We start from the raw sequence: 16850 nt of genomic DNA on the forward strand, positions 1-16850 counted from the left end.
TCAACACAGTGCATCACCCAAAGAACACCATCCCTACTGTGAAGCATGGTGGTGGTAGCATCATGTTATGGGGATGTTTCTCATCGGCAGGGACTGGGGCATTTGTCAGGATAGAAGAGAAAATGAATGGAGCAAGTACTGAGAAGTCCTTGAGGAAAACCTGCTGCCCTCTGCAAGAAAGCTAAAACTGGGACGGAAGTTCACCTTTCAGCATGACAACGACCCAAAGCACACAGCCAAAGCTACACTGGAGTGGCAAAGGAACAAAAAGGTAAAGGTCCTTGAGTGGCCCAGTCAGAGCACCAACCTAAATCCAATCGAAAAAATGTGGCGTGACTTGAAGATTGCTGTCCATCAACACTCCCCAATGAACCTGACAGAGCTTGAACAGTTTTGTAAAGAAGAATGGTCAAATATTGTCAAATCTAGGTGTGCAAAGTAGGTAGAGACCTATCCCAACAGACTCACCGCTGTAATTGCTGCCAAAGGTGCTTCTGCCAAGTATTAACTCAGGGGGGTGGAGACTTATCCAATCATGATCTTTCAGTTTTGTAGTTTTAATATATATATTTTTATCTCACTAAAAACTTTTTTCCCCTTAACAGTGTGGTGTATGGTGTGTAGACAAGTGAAAAAAATCCTCATTTAAATGCATGAAACTCTGAGGCACTGACACAACAAAGTGTGAAAAAAGTTCAAGGGGGTGTAGACTTTCTATAAGGCACTGTATATTCAAACCACAGGCAGTATGTACATTCTTCCATTGGAGAGGATAGTTGGGATGGCCACCCATTTCAGAAGGATTTTTTAAATTTTTTTTTTTATCACATTACTGCTGCGAAAACAATGGCTTATATATTTACTTTACATGTTTTCACTACATTCTCTGATTCACTGTATTTTATGAAAGCCTTGTTGTCAGTGTTTCAGTGCACAGCGCTCATGTCCTATTGGGCTGTCAGAGATTCGTCTGCGACCTAACACTGGTCAGACCAGTGAAAATGTAAACAAAATAAAACAAAAAAGGGGGAAATCACACTTTAGAATTTGCATGTATCTCTGTCCAACTGGCTGTCTTTCTGTACAGTATATAATTTCAAAGTTTTGCATAGATAACTACTTGTCCAAGTAACCTAATGTATCATAATCTTGAGTGTGTGCACGTCTGTCCAACTGCCTGTCTGTATCACACACTGATATTTTTTATATAGTTCAAGAACCACTCATGCGATTGTGATAAAACTTAAAGACCTTCCATAGCACGTTATTAAGAGTAGCAGAATCTGGGGGTTCAGGGAGGAACCATGTTTGGCTGTATGTCCAATTATGTAAATATAAATGTGACATAGTGGTCACAGTGATCAATTTTGTCATGTCTATTAGCCCATCCCACATTTAAACCCAGTCTTTGGAAATGTCAAGATATGTAAATAATAAGATGAATGAATTTTAAAGGGGTCTTTCACTTTAAATACAAGGAAGGCAGAAACTGCTGAACAACCTTTCCTCATGAACAATAAAGTTAAACCGTAACTCACCATAGCATCTAGCAGGGGGAAGGCAGCCAAATACAGAAAGGCCTTTCTAGTTTTATTCCCCACTGAATCATCTACATGATGAAGTTTATTAATGATGTAATAGCCCAGGTCCGTATAAGCTGCAAACAGAAGGAGAAGAAAAAATGAAATCCATATCACCCTAAAAACACAAATGTGATGGCTAGGAGGAAGTATTCAATGGTGGCATCTTCCTGGTTGGTATAAGCTGTAAAAACAAAATCAAGTCTACACTTTCTACCATGATCGTCCCTGTGACACAGAAAGAATGAATCTTGGTTATAAATCTCCCTCCCAACCTGTGAGGGCGCTGTGTAAAGGGAACAGTGCCCCGGACTGGATGGTCTGACAATTCATTCCAGGGAAAGGTGGAAGTCAGCCATCTAGAAAAGGGCGGTGCCACGGTACATCAAGTCATCGTCTCAGAAGGGAAGCGATGTGGCAACCGTGGAATGGAGGAGAAATGGTTGCACTCGCTAACCAAGGGGGCGTGGCTAGGCGATCTGTTCCTTTTGTTATGGTTGCGAGCGAACCTCTAAAGGATAATTAAGATTGTACTGTGAGTGTTTAGTGTTTGTTTGATTGTTTTGTCATGTCTAATTATACTTGTTTGTTATTAGATGGCTAACAAGTACCGGGAGCTGTCGCTAAAGGCCAGCACCAACCTGGACAACATCGCATAACTGTACACTAATAAATGGTATTTCACCACTTGCACATTAGCACTCACTCTGGACTTGTGATCATGTGTGTGTGTGTCTTTGTGTGTGTTTATACTGTGTTTATTATTTTTGGACTGTAACCCGTTGTTTAGAGCCAGCACAATATACATTGCTGTCTATTGCCAGGGATTATTCTTTGCTGTCTCCAGACCGGGATTATAAAAACAAACGTCTGTTTGGATCATGAACTTGCTGTTTGTCTTCTGTTTCTTAATCAAATCACCTCTACACCTGCACACTGCAAAGCACTTTGCCACAGTCCCTTTAAAAATTTACCTGGGTAAATTAGCAGTTTCCAATGCTTGTTCCGTTGTTATAATATGTATTTATACCATGATTTTCTGTGGTTTGTCATACAGTTACCACTCTGGCTTTACAATACTTACCTATGCTGTACCACGTTTTCACTACGCTTTATTACACGTTGCTGTTCTTTTACAATGGAAAACTTCTAAGGGGTACAATTATAAATATGTAGATTAATATATCCAGTGTAGGCTGGTGTCTGACACTTACAGCTACAATGTCAAGGTTTGCTACTGTGACTGGAGCTTGTGTGAACCTCATAAAAAATGCAGTTCATGACTACTAATCAAGGAATATGAAAGAATATTTTTCTCTTGAGTAGAATCCTCTCTAAATTAAAACCTGTTTAATCCATTTCAAATATGTGTTGATGAAATTTAAAAAAAGAAGGGTTTCAAAAAACCCTTCTCAGCAGTTCTTAAGGAACTCAACAATTAAACAGTTTCATAAAAACAAGATATTTAATTTATCTAAAAAAAACATTCTTGGGTCATTTAGCTGGAGTGTATTTATTAGATGTATTTATAGTTCATACACTGTCTTATATAAAGTTATGTTTTTCCAGCCTGCCCTGGGCAAATGTGCTTTTGATCGTTATGGAAGATGAAGACCTGAAAAGCCGAAAACAAACACAGCGCCTTTGCCAGTTTGTGTTATTATGTATGCTTTGAACCAAACCTAACATGCAATGTTAACAATCTTCATTGAGGCCTACTCTAAGTTTAACAGTAGGCAGTATTAACAGGGAACTGATCAATAATGACTTATCCATCTGTTGTCTTGAGCATCAGCCTTTTCACAGCACCTACCTATGAGTGTATGAAAAATGATGGCCACAGTGCCTGCTGCGACCATGCAGAGGACAGCCTTGTTGCGGTCTCGCTTGCTGTTCACAAATACCAGGCCCACGTTCTTGAAGTCACTCATTGGACCTGTGAAGAATTTCATCAGGGAATAGGCAAGCCCATAACTGGCCAGCATCTCGATTGCATCTTCTTTTACAGCTGCAATGCCCCTATTCAAGGCCTGCAAAAAAAAAAAAAAAAAAAAGGTAAGGGGGTAAAAATTATTTAAAAAAAAAAACTATTTTGGGAGATGAATCTATTTTTAAAAACATTAATCAATTAAAAAAATATACATCAACACATGCAGGGTTTCAACTGTAAAAGTTTATTTCATGAGGCACCATTCAAGGCATTTGTTGAATTTGTACTTTTTCCAAAATTCTTTGAAAGAAAAAACAGCTACAATAAAAAAAAATGTACAGAAACTAACAGAAATGTATGCCTATAAGATAGTATTTGATATTGTATTGCATTTTTATTGGGGCAATAATTCTTGACTCACAGAAGCCTGCAGTCCCCACTGTGTCTGTCAGACATACCTGACATTCTTTCCTTTATCATGGCAAGTGTGCAGTTTTCTCATGGTTATACTATGCATTTACCAAAGCTTGTCATGTTTTATATGCTTTACCTTACCTCTCTTTTACAATGTTTACCTATGCTTTACCATGCTTTATTACACTTTGCTATGCTTTTACTGTGGGGAACTATAATAAGGGTTATTAGTGGTGTACCATTATTTGTTAAATAACAGTACTGCTCAGGAACACACAATTAAACTAATAACCACACCAATTTAGATACTATATCGTAAATGCCCCCCTTGTTCTCATACCCAGAGACATGTGCTGCACATACTGCATCTCTGTGCAAAGGGGAATACACAGAACAAACAGCACTTTGAGCAGTAGATTTGAACTTTATTTAACAATATATTGCATCACTTTTACAAAATACCAAAACACACAGCTACAACATTCATCATTGTTCTGTATGCACTGCACAGTAGTGCTGGTGTTCTGTCCTTTAGAAAAGTCTGGTGTGGTATACCATGAGAACATAAAATCTGCTACCATAAGAAAATAACACACCAATCAGTTAACATGAGAAAAGAACAACAATCTATGGTAAAGAACAGCAAATGCTCAGGCCATACTCATTTTTAATTTTGTACTTTTAGCTAGAGTTTGTTGGATGATGTAACATCCCACTTTGACCCATATATACATACAGAAATTCTGTGTTTTTTTTTTTTTTTTTATATATGCGCACACCCACCCAGCTATTGTCAGTTGACAGCAATTAAACAGTGATGTATGTGCTTTAATGTACTTTTACTCGGGTCACGGTAGAATTGCTTGCTGAGCTTCTCTGGCTTAAACCACTTCTTTGTTTCTGCAAGACCTCTGGAATTAACCAATTAACTTTGTTCTTCCCAGCAATACACTTTTAAAAGCATGGTGCCAGGCATCCAGATGGCCCCAGGACACCAGCTCAGCTGAGTCATCTTACATCCTTCAAAAAGAAAAAACGCTGATGTTCAAACAAGTCACAAAACCACAACATGTCATCTTCGGTAACCATTACATTTTGCCCAAGGAGGTTCCATAAAACTGAAAACAAAGTTGGCATCTCAGATGTTTTCTGAAAAACGAGCAAATTGGAAATTGGTAGACAGTGGGGTAGGTAGGCAGGGTGCATCTTATTGCTAAGGAGGACAGAACAATCTAGGCTAAAGCAATCAGCTGTCTGATGACCAGTGATGAAGATAACAAGTGTAAAGAAGGGCTTCATTATTTATTTATGTATTTATTGCAAAGGTTTTTATTATTATTATTATTATTATTATTATTATTATTATTATTATTATTATTTATTATTATTATTATTTTAATTTGTAGTAGCTTCAGTATTTTTATAACATTGTTAAAATAACTCTAAAAAACTTTTTATGAGTCAAATGACAATAATCTAAAACGCTTAATAAATGGTATCATATAAAAAAAAAAAGTATATATACAATATAAAAATGTTTTGTTGTATGGCAGGGACAGAGTTAAAGCCTCCCTGCCAAGGTAATTGCTTTTGTTTAATTGTTTTGTTTAATTAATTATCACCTGCACCTGGCAATTACTGGAAATTAGCCAGGTGCAGGATATAAAAGGGAAGCAGTCAGTGTGCTCTAGGCTACTGCTGTTGAGTGAAAAGCCTGATTGAAAGTTGTAAAGGTATGTTTAAAACCTATGTTTGGTTTTATAAAAATTTCTATTGGTGTTTTGTTTTGGTGTTATATCTCAGGTAAACAGCTTAGCTGCCCTGCACGTTTGACAGGGACCTGCATATGTGTAGTGAGTGCTCAATGAGAGCTAGGTTGTTTGTTTGTGCTTAAAAATCTAAGGTTTTATCTCTAGGTCACATTTTTAAAGGGGCACGAACCCAAAGCTACGGCCAGTAATTACCATCTGGTGCTCTTGGCTCCTGTTACATTCTGATAATTCTGATTGTTTTTCTTAGTATTCAATTAAGTACAATTTACCAGACCTATTGGTCAAAATGTGTGTGTGTGTGTGTGTGTGTGTCTATATATATATATATATATATATATATATATATATATATATATGGAATAGTCTTTAAACTCCTCCTATTTGGTCAAAGAAGCTTGCCAGATTGCTTGGCAGGGCCTTCAGTTCTAGTAGAAAGTGCCAGAAGGTTATGTCACAAATGGGACTTTCACTAATCAAGTCTTGAGCATAATGCACCGTATGACCTCCGGACATATTTCAATTGTACAGCTTTTTAGTATGACTTGCCAAGCCTTTATAGTAGTGCAATGTTTTTAGATCTTTAGCATATGAAATGTAAGTGGTATGTGTGCGACAGGATGACATCGCAGCTCAGGTTGGTGAATATCAGGAAGACACTCAGGAGGCAGAGAAGGAAAGTTTAAAACGCACTATTCTGCTTTTGAATCAAACTAATACAACAAAACAGTACAAACATTAACCAAAACACTGGGCAAAATAAAAGGCACAAGGGCCAGAACAAAAGGACTACACAACTCCCACAGACGTAAGTAAGACAGGATGAATGGCACAGCACATGAAAAACATTTGACTACATACCTCTAACACCTGCATTACCTCTAACAGACTAACCACGCTATCACCTGGCAGTACCTTATTTATACACTTGTGGCTGAAGCCTTAATGACTTGTTCAATCATTTATTCAATTCATGACTCCAGCCACATTCCAACGTGTAACTCCCTTCCTACCACCTTTATATTCCACACACACTCTGTGCACCAATACGTACATGCATAGGACACAATATGCACAGAGGCAGGTGGACCCTGCCACTGTGTGCTACGTCACACTAACGAATGTGGAGAGAGAATAACTGCTTTCTAAGCTGTGTGAAAGCTAAGCTGTATAGACAAAGTTCCTCTTTACATAAAGCCTGCTGAGCCCTGTGAGCAAACTGGTAAGCTGCTGTTGCTGCAGTACTTCCAGTAATACACTTTTCAGCTGCAACATGCATGTGTCTGGTGCTGTGTATTTTACAGATTATCTTTTTACAGGCTGAACAAGCTGTCTCTCAAACATATTTACATAAGTACAAAAGTTTTGCTCATAGTTATGAAGATAATAGGTTATACTCAAGTAACCCGGTGTAAATGGTACAATTTGCATGTGCAAGTTTTCAAAATGAGTTAATCATTTACATAATATCTATATTGTAGCCTGCTATCAAAATTGTGCTTTTCATTGCTAGTGTTTCATGCAGAAAATAATGCATAAAGTTCAGAGACATTTCTTTAAAATGTCAGTCAATTGCATATATAAATAGTGATTTTTATTTTTCAGATGGTATTCCACTGCAAGCACCATATACTGTACTTTGTTTGAGTTTGATTGTTTGTCTTGAAGCATCTGGATGCAAGTTTGTATATTGGGATGCATGTTTTTTGCCTGTGGCTAAATTCAAATAACTGAATGCATTTTTCCGTGACTGGAACGTTTTACATAGAGACAAAACAGCATAACACTTAGTACACAGTTTGTTTTAGCAGGTGAGATGCCGTGGACCTTAAAGGACAAAACGCATTTACTGTAGGTGTGTGAATAAGGGTCTAACCTTTTGGAAGTTCATGTAAATAAGCACTAGCCACAGGAATTCACACAACATCTATGTTGCTGAAAATAAAAATACAGCCTACTGGAAGGGACCAGAGAACACTAAAATGCCAAATTGGGAAGCATACTGATTTAAGTTTATGTAGGTTGGAAACAACAATTTTCCAATCCCTCGTCCTTATTTTAAGGACCATTGGGGTCACCTATCGGTGATTATTACTTCAGCAAAAGGAAAATGCCATTCTCGGCAGGGTGCGGCCCCGTGACGTCTATTTTTTAGGTACGTGTAATTCTATTTTAAATCTCAAAAAACAAGCAACCTCACTGAAGTAAACCTGATGGCAAGACTGACGAGGATGGGCTGGGTAAGGGTTTCATTTCCTGAAGCGCCAGACCTGTCTACAAACTGTAGGCAACGCCTACAGCTTCTGAAAATAGCAGCTACTTACGTAATGACCCGCAATAATTTGTTCAAATGTATAACAGTCAATTAGTAAGAATAGCATTATCTACAGAGACAATAGGCAATTGGGCATTAAAACAAACAAATGAATGTGTCTAAATGCAGGTGAGTTTGTTTATTGTTTTCCAACACCAAATAAACAAAACAGGTTTCTGGCTTTAAATGGGAGATGCAGCTTCCCCTGGTACAGACATATAGATTCATCCAGCTCTGCTCTGGCACCAATAAATACCAAACTGCTTTTACAGCCTGCCATATACAAAGCATTCATTCATTAGTCAGTTTGAGGTAAGTGTTCTTTATTTTATTTGTACAGATTTACCCATTGAGACAAGGCCTCATTTACAATGGGGTCCTGTTAGACAACAATAGCAAATGCAAGCAACGCAAATACATGTGTGGTTCAAACATAGTTTGCTGCCTACAAAGAACAACAAATGCAACATGTTTTATGTTAATGTGGACTAAAAGGAAAAACAATGACAACAGGCTCTAAGCAATTCCCAAATACTCTATAGCCAGAAAAGAGAGCTTGTCAAATTACATCTTCATACAAGTAAAAGAGTTCCACTTTTCTGAGAGCTGATAGGCGAAAGATAGTTCTCCCAAACATGCGTGAACCCTTGGGACTGCCAAACTAACAGAATCCTGAGAGCTCAAACTATAGTGTGTGTGTGTGTGTGTATAACTAGTTCTTGAATTAATGATACCAGACATTGAACAGATAACACTGTACATTTATCAAAGGATCAATTTGGATTAGCTAAATAGACAAAACTATCTGCTCTTATTAAAATAAACTCAATAAATTGCACGCCATCTGTCTGTAAATCAACTTCGTCAACCACAAAGCCATAAACAACCCACCTTACAGACTTTTAATATCTATTGTGAACAAAGCCGTTGCTTACAGCACAAACTAAGCCATGACATAATCACTCAAGGACAGTAAAGTCCCTCGGTTGAATTCTGTTTCTTCACACCCACAGAGTGAGGAGCTGTAGCTGCTGATAATTCAACTGCCCTGATGAAAGTGAAATACACATAGCATGCTGTTGCAGAGGGAAGACTTAATCAGAGCTCGAGTCTTGAACTTGAATGCCCTTAAACTGCAGCTTTTCCTGAGCTTATTCCAGGTCTAACTTTGTAGCACTTCCAGCAGACACAAAAGGGAATGAATGTCACGATACATATTAAACAACCAGTAAGTCTGCACCTTAAGAATCACATTGACCCCAGTGATGGTGATAAACAGTGTTTATCTCAGTTTTGCCATTGTCCTGGGGGGCGTGGGGTGGGGTGGAATCACCTTTTTCTCACTTTGTTTTGGTAGTACTTTTGAGTTGTCTGTGTTTTCATTTGGCTTTATTTTAGACACAGAAATTCTCCTTCCAAATGCAAATAACCTAATGAATATTATTGTGTCACATAAATAATGACCGTGGAAAGAGATTGACTACTTTCTAAGCTGCTTGGAAACCTGGTTAGTGATTTGTTTTCCCTATTATATTATGAAACTGCTTACCTACCTGTATATAATTGAATAAACAAACCAGCACACCATACTGACTTTCAGTTGTTGTCCGTGTAGGCAAAACAGCTTCTAAGTATGATGTCTTCAAAGGTCTTAAGTATTATCTTACATTGAAAGGACAGGTTAATGGTTTCAGAGGGTAACCTGAGTTTTTTTTGCTCACCAGAAAAACGGTGCTTGCCTAGATATGTGACATTAGTTATTTAGAAATGCAATAATGTAGAATTGGGGAGGTAGGGGCTGGTAAAAGCAGTCAGATGAATTGGGTATTGGGTTCACAAATACATTTAAAAGTAGCTTTTGCTGAGGTTGTTTTGAAATACCCGCTAGCACTTGAGCGTGAGATTAAAACTGACATCGAGGGAACCTGCCTGCTCGTGGAACAGCTGATCCCTGGGGAAATGAAACCATCCCTTGGCACAGAGCCCACCTTGTAATTAAAACATCCCAGTTGTTGTACAACTCATCATGAAGCCTTAAATGTTGTGAAGGTTCAGAAAAAATTGTTGCCAACATTTTTTCTTCAACTGTACAAATAAACATATTACCCAAGTACGGCTTGGTACAAATTAACTACGGCTCTCATTATCTGTCGCCTATCTGTTGATGAAATTAGCTTCAGTGCAATACAATTTACATTTCATAGTGCCTTTCATCACAAGGATTCCAGAGCGCTTCACACAAAAAACAAAACGACTAGGCCTTAACCATTAAATTAAAAAAAGTCAAATGCAAAATTGAATAAAATGAAATAAAAACATGTCCACTTCAAGTGGATCTTTTTTGTGACTTCGAGGGGCTGGTTTAGAACACTATAATCGGTATCAAATTTGATCTAGTTTAACTTTTGGTGCTCTGCAATTGGGATTTGCAAGTGTACTGACATTCGTTCTAGCAAGTGAATCAAGCTGACATTTAATCCCCCTGCTGTGCACATTTTGGCCTAAAAAAAAAAAAGTTATTTAAATCACACATCAGTCAAGAAATATCCCTACATCACAGCCACCAAGAAAATAAGATAATTACTGATTGTCTGAACCAAATCTTAAATAAGAAATCTCATAGCTTGTTTAGTATTTGTTACACACAGTAATATTTATTTAGCACATCACTAGATCAAATACCAACCATATAAATTTGCACATACACACACACACACACACCTTACTGAAGATCACATCATTTATCAGTTCTCTCTCAAAGGACAATACTGTGCAGTCAAACAACTTAAATGTGCCAGTCTAAATGATTGAATACTAAAACGCAGCCCTGCATTTTCAGAGCTGTCCAAATAAAACAGTAATCTAATCCCACTGCACTCTTTATCCCACTGCAGGGTTATTATTTAGGTCAGAAGTCACGGCGAGCTTGAACATTATTTCAATCTACATACTGTATGTTTGCACCCTGTTTTATCTTTTGTCCATAAGAGTCATTGTACTATACAGTGATGTTCCCACAGAAAGCACAACTATGGCATTCTTACATTATCTTAATTACTCTGGGTGATTTTGGACACTCTTTGAACAGCTCTTGGAAAACTGAAATACACCTTTGAACTGAATTTATTTTACTGGCTGCATTCACTCAATTCTAAATGACAGAATGATCAAGCCATTTGCATTGTTTCAAACTGAGAGGCAAGGGCAAGCCCATAGAAACATAATAGGACTGTTTATAGATCATGGGCTTCAGATTTTTGGTTTCAATCTATAAACATCAATAAAACATTCCCTGATACAAAAAAATATACGAAATCATGTATATCCAATTAAAAAACAGAAAAACACTGGAAATGGTTACTCAATTCATGTTGATCACCCCATTCCCAGTGCAGTTATATAATAGCCCTCCTTCCTGACTTGTACCTAGCACTGACTCTTTCTGAATATAGTGTTGGGACAAATATCCGAATATTCACACTAATATTTTTTGACATGTATTTGGATATAAAAATCAGATGCTCGTATTCGCTACAAATAACAAAAATACCTTGCACTTATTTATCGTCTCGCCAAAATTTGTGCAACTGTTTAAAAAACTGGCAAATGAAAAAGAGCTCTGTGTGATAGATATATATTTTACAGGATCAACACAGCAGCTTGTGAGCCTCTATTTAAAAGTTTTAGATCTCTATGGAAAGCCATCTGGGACAAAAATGCCTTGTGCCGCTTTAGAGCGAGCCAGAATCTCCTGGGACAGAAAAAAAGCAAGCATGCCATTCTGAAATGCCTCGCTTAAACGGTACCCATCTTCCTGAAAATGTTGTACTGATTTTTATATAGACTGTAGATATTATATACATGTTGCTACTTTCTGTTATGTGGAATGTAATAAATGATAACCAAAAGTCGTGTTTTCAAACAGCAAAACAACATTAATGTCACAAAATTGTAAAATGTGCTTTGGAGACCTTGGTTTTGTTGCTTCAATAAGAACTACGGGAAACAAAACAACAACCAAGATAGTGTTAAACAAATTAAATGCCCTTACACACCAGACGCGACGCAATTTTTACCGGGGCGACACGACAAATTCGCTGCGAAAACACAGTGCACACCAGAAACGATCACAGAAATGACGCAACAGCTGGAAATTTGCCAGATCTTTTAGAAATTATGACTACTAACAAATGCAATAGAAAATGGGTGATTATTATTATAGGTCAGGGAAATTAGGTACTACAAGTAGGATATTTACCTCCATTTTTCAGTGAAAGTGGAGGTACAAAAACTTGAACTCCCAGAAATAACTTGGGTGTCTCCTGTGCTTCTTTGTGACAGGAACCAGTGTTGAAAAGTGCAAAAGACATTGAACACCATTGTAGTTGTTCACAAGCAGTTGTTCATAAATAATATATAGTACTGTCAACACATTTTCCTCTGTCAAAGATAACAGATGACTTAACAATACAAACCATGTAAAGTGCTGATTTAGCAAACGGGTGAGGGAGAAAACAAGTTTTTAAAAATGAGGTAAAAATAAAAAAATCTTACGTAATGCTTTAACACCCATTCTGTTGCTCCCAATGACCTGCTGACAAGGCTACCCCACTGTATGCTAAACTGGGTGCACGAATAATAAACCTTTGCTATGGTCAGAGCGACTTATGTTCAAGATCATTTGCAGCAGGTAATAGAAAACAAATCATACAGTACTGTTGAAACTGCATTACACCTACTGAGAGCATAACATCTCCACCAGCACAGCTGTTAAAAAAAAAATGCCAGTAACATCTATGAAACCCCCCCATTTCAAATGTCATTCAAATGTATGTATGGAAAATATGCATTGGGCTACCATATGGGCATATTATGAAGCCTCCATTCCAGTTTCTTCCATTGTTTTCATAAACAGCCAGCGAGCAACTTGGTGAAACGAACTGTCTGAATGGGTTTGAAGTTTACTTTTATGATACATTTCGTAAAATATATAATTCAATGCAAATCCGTCAACTCAAGAGGCCTGCTTTTTGGGGGATTGCTGGAGCTCCAAAAGAATGGAAACTGCAGCTAATAAATCCACCAGTCAAACAAGTGTTATATATAATAAAATCAGAGTGATTCATCAGTCACACATACAAGATAATCCTGTCAAAGTGTATTATCTGATGGTATTACATTCTTGAAACCTTGTGCTATTCTCAGAAACAGAAAAGGGTACTGTACTACTGTGGTTATTTAATATTACAGTACATGCTTATAAAACCACACATGTAAAAACAGATTGAACCATTTCCAGTAATCCTGCCCTTAGGTATTCAATTGAACTTCGAACGATGTTGTCTCATTTTCTAAATACTGTATAGAATTTCCACTTGACAGCTAGGATTATCCCAGAACCTGAAGATCGCAAGACGGCACTACCGTATTGCACTTGACAAGTCCGTAGGCTGCAGTTTCCCACCAATTGTAATAAGGTAATTGACGTTTTTTGTTAGACACAGTTACTGACGTATTCTTGTGATTAAATGGATTGATCATTCAAAAATGTTTTAATTAAACAAAACTACAGATAACAGTTTGAAAACTCACTAGCCCTTCCCTGGTTTGAGCCGATTGGAAAATACTTGTGTGCATTTTGTGACAGCACGGTCAACCTGTCAAAAATTGAGCGGTCATCTGTTAAATACTATACGGTAATATCAGAAACCTGCATCTCACATCCCTCCCCACTTTCCAAAAGCAATACGATCCTCGATAATAAATAAATAAATAAATAACGCAAAAACAGCTGGTTCATCTTTATCCGTTGCTACATTGACTGAGGTAGAGGTACTGCAGTTACGTTATTTAATGATGCGGGATTCACGCACTACAACTATATACGATAAACACATTAATAATCATTTAGTAAATGGGTCTTTGTAATAGAAAAAAAAACGGTAAAAATATCAATAAGCACAATTCACAGGGGTAAACCGGACCAGTGACTGCTTAAAAAGAATAAATAAAACAAATGAAATGTTACCAACCTGTTCGCCGAGGTCAATGGCTATATTTGTAATTGCCAGAGGGACCAGAAAGCGGATGAGAGGCCAGTAATGTGTGAGTGCTGGTAGTTTCACCATAGTTCTGCTTGAATGACAACACCAAATACATCTGCTGTTGAACAAGGCAATAATAATAATATAGCGCAGGTCCTCTGCGTGTTTTTCTAGCAGAAATCCAAAAGGATCAGAGCCATCCCTGCACTCCTACACAACAACAGCATCAAAAACAATAATCTACCGCAGTGGAAGAGGAGGGACACCAGAAATTTCTGCTGACAGCTTTTCCATTGTTCACCGGGAGGAACAAAAATATATATATAATCAGACTGGAAAAATAATATGATTTAGCCGCAACGTCCTTCTCTTGTGCAGTTTAGAGAACCGGCATTTTCAGCACAGCCGACTTGTGCTACCGAGTCAGATCAGGCAGATCATACAGTAAGCGGTTCTCCTTGGACAAACATCTCTTTAAAAACACGTGGGACTGACACATAAAACCACTCCTCTTCATAACGTCACTGCTGTGTAAACATGTAGATTGAATAAAACGTTTGTACTTGTATAGTTATCACTCGCAGGATGTGACTTTGGGGTCTATATGCCGTGTAACTAAAACTTTTTTGTTTGTTTGTTTATGGAACTGTGTGGTTACTCTTGCCACCAGTGTTTTAGTTTTTGAGGAATCAACCTACGCCTAGGGCTTATAAATGTAACCTGCATTAAAATGCTATAATTGATTGTGATTCATCACTGCTGGTGCTGTGCTATTTTGAATGGGAACATTAAAATCTTCCCAGTAACAAAATAAGTAGTTAGGGTGACCAGACTGCTCTTCTGTATTCACCAGGACAGTGTGACCAGTTCAGGTTTACAGACTTCCATCATCATCAATGCATTTAATAGAGGTGTGTAGGGCTTCTGGTTTTCAGTGTTTCGCCCCGACTTTTCTACTCTCCAATAAGAATTATTTAATTGATCCCTGATAAGCCATTAGTATATCTCAATTACAACTGAGAAAAATATTAATAATTAAATGAAATTCTTTTTTTATTTTATTTATTTATTTATTTATTTATTTTAAAATGGCCAAGACTTTTTAAAAGCCCATTAGTTGTTTCACAGCAAAACCCCATAAATTAAACCTGTTTTACTATTAATACAATTCTCAGTTGTGGTGATACTTTTGCTGCACACTACCTTTCACACAAGTGGCGACAGACACAATGTGATAGGCGACTGTCCTCTGGTTATTCATTGGTCAGCACCCTAGCTGTCGCGTGACAAAATCGCAAAAATAGACACCAATCCTTTTTTTTTTTTTATCGCATCACAGGCAATGTGAATGTTTGTATTAAAGCTAGATGTTCTATTTTTTTTGCCGTGGCGTGGTGTATCTTACTACAGATTTGCTTGTCGCATTGCATCCGGTGTGAATAGACCTTTGGAAGGCTTACTGGTGAAGAGAGCCTACTGGTGCTAAATTATCAAACCTTGCCCTAATTAAGCCCCCCTCACAACTTCCCACATGACACAAACCTTCTCTCCTGTGAGTGTGGATGGTGTGGGTCATGTGAGCATCCTAGACCTAATGAGAAACTACCATCATCCATGGTTGCTAAGGAATACAAAAATATATATATATAATAATAATAATAATACACATTTTAAAAAACTGAACATGTCTACTGGCGCCAGAATATGTTGTTGCTGGCACTATATGAGCTACCCTAGCGCTTGAATCAAGCACCATAATGCCAGCTTTGTACTCGTTATGTACGAGCACTCAGTGATTGCACAATAAAAACTGAATCAAATACTTGTTTATTTGAAAAATGTATAAAATAATGAATAGTTTGCCTAGGGTGGCAAGTTGCAGTTTAGTAAACTGGCTCTGTATGGCAGTGGTTATTGATATTGACAGTTAGGAATTGGACCACTGGACTGTTTCCATGCTTAGCATCAGCCCCTGTTCGGTTTCTGTTTGACACACTTTTGACTGTGCCAGTTCTCCAGTAGGATAAATGGGACTGAGTGGCAGAATAATCATATTCATCAGTACAGGGAGTTAAGCACTATTTATTGGAAGATATTTAGGATAAATCAACCGTGATGCCGTATCTACTGTACAAAGGTTTTGAAAGCTCCATTTTAGCTCGATTAGATATCTTAAGTTATTGACAATGTCGGCCCAAGGGACTTTTTCGACCTGAAAAAAGAAACAAGGACCAGGGGTCATAAATGGAGATTAGATAAAGGGGCATTCAGAAAAGAAAAAAGGATGCACTTTTTACGCAGAGAATTGTGGGAGTCTGGAACCAACTCCCCAGTAATGTTGTTGAAGCTGAAAGACTGGGATCTTTCAAGAAGCTGCTTGATGATATTTTGGGATCAATAAGCTACTAAGAACCAAACGAGCAAGATGGGCTGAATGGCCTCCTCTCATTTGTAAACTTTCTTATGTTTTTCTTATGTTCTTAACCTATAAAAAATATATAAATTTGAACATTCTTTTGCTGAGGCAAAAAATGCTTTTCCTTCTCTTCTGAAATCCTGTTGCAATTATTTTGCTAAGACCTGTTATTGCATGTGGTATTTAGATCAGCTAATGTCTAGATCATTTAGTTACACCCCAATATATCCAGGAGCACTCTAACACAATGCTGGTGTGTTGGTTGAGATCTGGTATGGAGGAAAAGTGTCCCAAAAACACAACTTTTTGCAGAACTCCATCCAAGTATAAACCAGACACAAACCTTGCCTAACTTCTAATCAATCAAGAGGGAATGGCTGTAG

At 37.6% G+C, this 16850-nt stretch overlaps 1 protein-coding gene across 2 annotated transcripts in view; it reads right to left on the reverse strand.

The window, feature by feature from the left end:
• LOC121312764 (progressive ankylosis protein homolog B-like) overlaps positions 1 to 14525 on the reverse strand; it is a 47530-nt gene extending 33005 nt beyond the window's left edge. For both annotated transcript variants that reach the window (XM_041244504.1, XM_041244503.1), the window contains exons 1-3: positions 14040 to 14525; positions 3394 to 3610; positions 1539 to 1657 (exon numbers count right to left, since the gene is read on the reverse strand). In XM_041244504.1, coding sequence (XP_041100438.1) covers positions 1539 to 1657; positions 3394 to 3610; positions 14040 to 14135 — 432 coding nt within the window. In that variant the 5' untranslated portion in view covers positions 14136 to 14525. The remainder of the gene's footprint in view (positions 1 to 1538; positions 1658 to 3393; positions 3611 to 14039) is intronic.
• Positions 14526 to 16850: the final 2325 nt, after the last annotated feature.

This window comes from Polyodon spathula, chromosome 3, assembly GCF_017654505.1.
Source record: "Polyodon spathula isolate WHYD16114869_AA chromosome 3, ASM1765450v1, whole genome shotgun sequence".
NCBI classification, from domain to species: domain Eukaryota; kingdom Metazoa; phylum Chordata; class Actinopteri; order Acipenseriformes; family Polyodontidae; genus Polyodon; species Polyodon spathula.